Source organism: Quercus robur, chromosome 2, assembly GCF_932294415.1.
Source record: "Quercus robur chromosome 2, dhQueRobu3.1, whole genome shotgun sequence".
NCBI lineage: Eukaryota > Viridiplantae > Streptophyta > Magnoliopsida > Fagales > Fagaceae > Quercus > Quercus robur.
In genome coordinates, this window is record NC_065535.1 from 8,163,212 (window position 1) to 8,165,987 (window position 2,776).

Sequence of the window (2,776 nt, forward strand, 5' to 3'; positions counted from 1 at the left end):
AATCTTATTAGTGATAAGATTGAGCTCAATTCAGAATAAAATTAAATGAACAACCTGAATTAATTTTTAACTTTTAATACTTGACTTGTTTGCAACCTTAAAACCAATCACATCTAAGTCATCTGCCACTTTGTTGATGTTTATAGAATGTATCTGAAACATGTATCAAGCATCTTAAATGAAAAATCCACAGTTCAATAATATCTGAGCCTAAAATAGAAAGCCTTTTTTTAAAAGAAAAAAAAAAGATTGCGGTACAGATATCAACAAACAAAAGCCAAGATCTTCTGATAAATTGAAAATGTCCAAGCTCCTCAAAAGAAACTAATGGTAAAAAATATGGACAACTGTTTACATCCAATAATCTCAACCTTAACGTTTGGAGAACTGTGGGGCTTTACGAGCTTTCTTGAGACCAACTTTCTTCCTCTCAACAACTCTGGAGTCCCTAGTCAGAAGCCCTTCCCTTCTCAGAGGCACTCTGTGGTCCTCACTCACCTTTAGCAGTGCGCGAGCAATGCCAAGAGAGATTGCCTGAGCCTGACCGGAGAGGCCACCCCCATGAGCTTTGACAAACACATCGTAATTACTTTCATATCCCAAGGCTACTAATGGGACTTTGACATACTGAAGCCACAATGGATTGCCTTGAAGATATTCCTGCACAACATTAATATGCAGAATCACAAAGATCATGTGAATAATTCAATGAAACTGTTCGGAGAACAGAATAGTTCTTGCAATTCACTAAGACATATCCATCATACAAGAATTTGCTCCAAAAGAAAAACCAAAATTAGTTACCCTATAGGGTTTAAAGGCCATCCTTGGACCGTGCGCGATTTCAGAAGGCTTATAGTTCACATATCATACTCAAGTCCATGGTATCATCACTCTATTGCAACACAAGTGAAATATTTCATGGATATGATTACAATATGGCATCTCATTCATGATTGGGGGACAACAAAAATCATTGGCACATTTAACCAGCTAGAGATTAGAAAACTGAACTTTTTTTTTTTTTGTTGATAAACAAGGGTATTCATACCTCTTCAAGTATTTGACTATTCCCCTGGGCATGTCAGCAATCCCCCCGTCCCATCCACACTAGGTTATTATAGGAAGTAATCCCATGGGGGCGGCCCCAAGATGCTGTCAAGAGGTTTCGAACCCAGGATCTCATGGATATAATGAGGCCTTAGGAACCACTAAACCAACCTCTTGGGTTACAAAACTGAACTTTTAACACTCAGTATACTATGTCACTTATTGGTTTGTTTCAAAACAATATGATACAAGCGTTATGCGCCTCCAATCAACAATCACAGTTTTATCATCAAATAAGATCATGCAATTAAGTAACTATCAACAAACAGAAACACAGAATTTTGCAAAGTACTAGAGAGGTGAGAGAGTAAAATACAGCTCATGCCAATTGAATAATTGTACTGCAAATACACGACTGATAGTAGGCAATATAAACATACAAAAACTTAAACAACTAAACCTTAGTCCCAACGGGGTCGGCTATGGATCCTCAACAGACTAGTCAGAGTTGGCCACAGTCAGCTAACATACTGTACAAAAATAACCATCTCACGAGAAAAGATCCTATTTTGCCTACTTCCATGAAATCGTTTTCTTCTAATTTTTTATAAATTCGACAGTTACAATGAGATTAGACAATCTATTAGTTAACAAACTCTAGGCATTACAAATTTACAAACTTTATCATGATAATTTAAAGACTAAAGTTCAAATTACAAAATAATCAAAATTCAATTGAGATTTTTTTTTTGAATTTTACCTTGGCGTCGCGGTAATTGATGATAAGCTTGCCAGTGCCTTCTTGGAGGACAACACGAGCGATGGCACATTTTCTCCGGCCAGTGCCGATGATAGTTTGGGCGGCGAACCCACCTGGGAGTCTCGATTTCACGTACTTCTTTAGGTCCGCCGTCTCCACCTCTTGAGGCGAAGCCACCGTGGCGAGCACCGTGAGAGGACGAGGAAGAGTCCTGGTCGAGAGCGAGAGTGAGTTGGGTCGAGCGAAAGAGAGGCCGTTAGGTTTGTGGGAGATTTGGGACGAAAATGAGAGAGAAGAGAGGGAGGAAGTCAGTGAAGATAATAACGTAATTGTTGACATTTTCTTACAATTTTTTTTTTTGTTTTCTCTGAGATTTGAGTCTCGGAGAATCGGAGCTATGAGAAGAGAAGGGCAGCCACTACTTCTCTACTGTGTACTTGGGGACTTTGGGAGGCCTGGGATAATGATAAATCACTACAGATAATGTGATCTCTGTTAGTTCACGGCCTGCCAAACGACGTCGACTTGGATATATTCAATGGTAGCCGTTTTATCTTTTTGTTTTTGGGACGACACAACCTCTTTTATATTGTTACGTCCAAAGTGGTCGCCTTAATAAAGGTATCAATGAGTTATTGTCTACGGCCTTAACTTTGTGGATTTCGATCTCCATTCAGCCCATTTTAGACTAATTAGGTATTAAATTGATTCTTTTTTTAGATTATCTTTTCAAGTTAACTCACAATTTTTCCCCCCCTTCATTTTTGGGTTGAAAAGGATAAAATTTTATTATATTTTGGCTAAAAATACATAGAAAATATACATTGGAAATTAGAAATATGAGTCCTAAAAATACAATAAAAATTAAAAATATTTAAAAGTCTTATTCGGTCCACATTGGTTCTATTCGGTCCATTCTGTCCTCTTCAGTACAATTTGGTCTTATTCGGTCCATAAGGTCCTATT

The 2,776-nt window shown here is 37.8% G+C and overlaps 1 protein-coding gene across 1 annotated transcript; it reads right to left on the reverse strand.

Moving 5' to 3' along the window:
• Nucleotides 1–263: 263 nt before the first annotated feature.
• LOC126712169 (30S ribosomal protein S9, chloroplastic) lies at nt 264–2,280 on the reverse strand. The gene is made up of 2 exons (XM_050411381.1): nt 1,811–2,280; nt 264–660 (listed from the first exon to the last, which is right to left on the reverse strand). The coding sequence occupies exons 1-2, from the start codon at nt 2,147–2,149 to the stop codon at nt 373–375; spliced, it is 627 nt and encodes a 208-aa protein (XP_050267338.1). The 5' UTR covers nt 2,150–2,280; the 3' UTR covers nt 264–372.
• Nucleotides 2,281–2,776: the final 496 nt, after the last annotated feature.

What these genes read in the sequence shown, in the direction of transcription:
- LOC126712169 (XM_050411381.1), bottom strand. Translation starts at nt 2,149, where the DNA reads ATGTCAACAATTACGTTATTATCTTCACTGACTTCCTCCCTCTCTTCT. An exon ending in TCAATTACCGCGACGCCAAG is followed by an intron (nt 661 to 1,810) that starts GTAAAATTCAAA and finishes AATGTTGTGCAG; the next exon opens with GAATATCTTCAAGGCAATCC.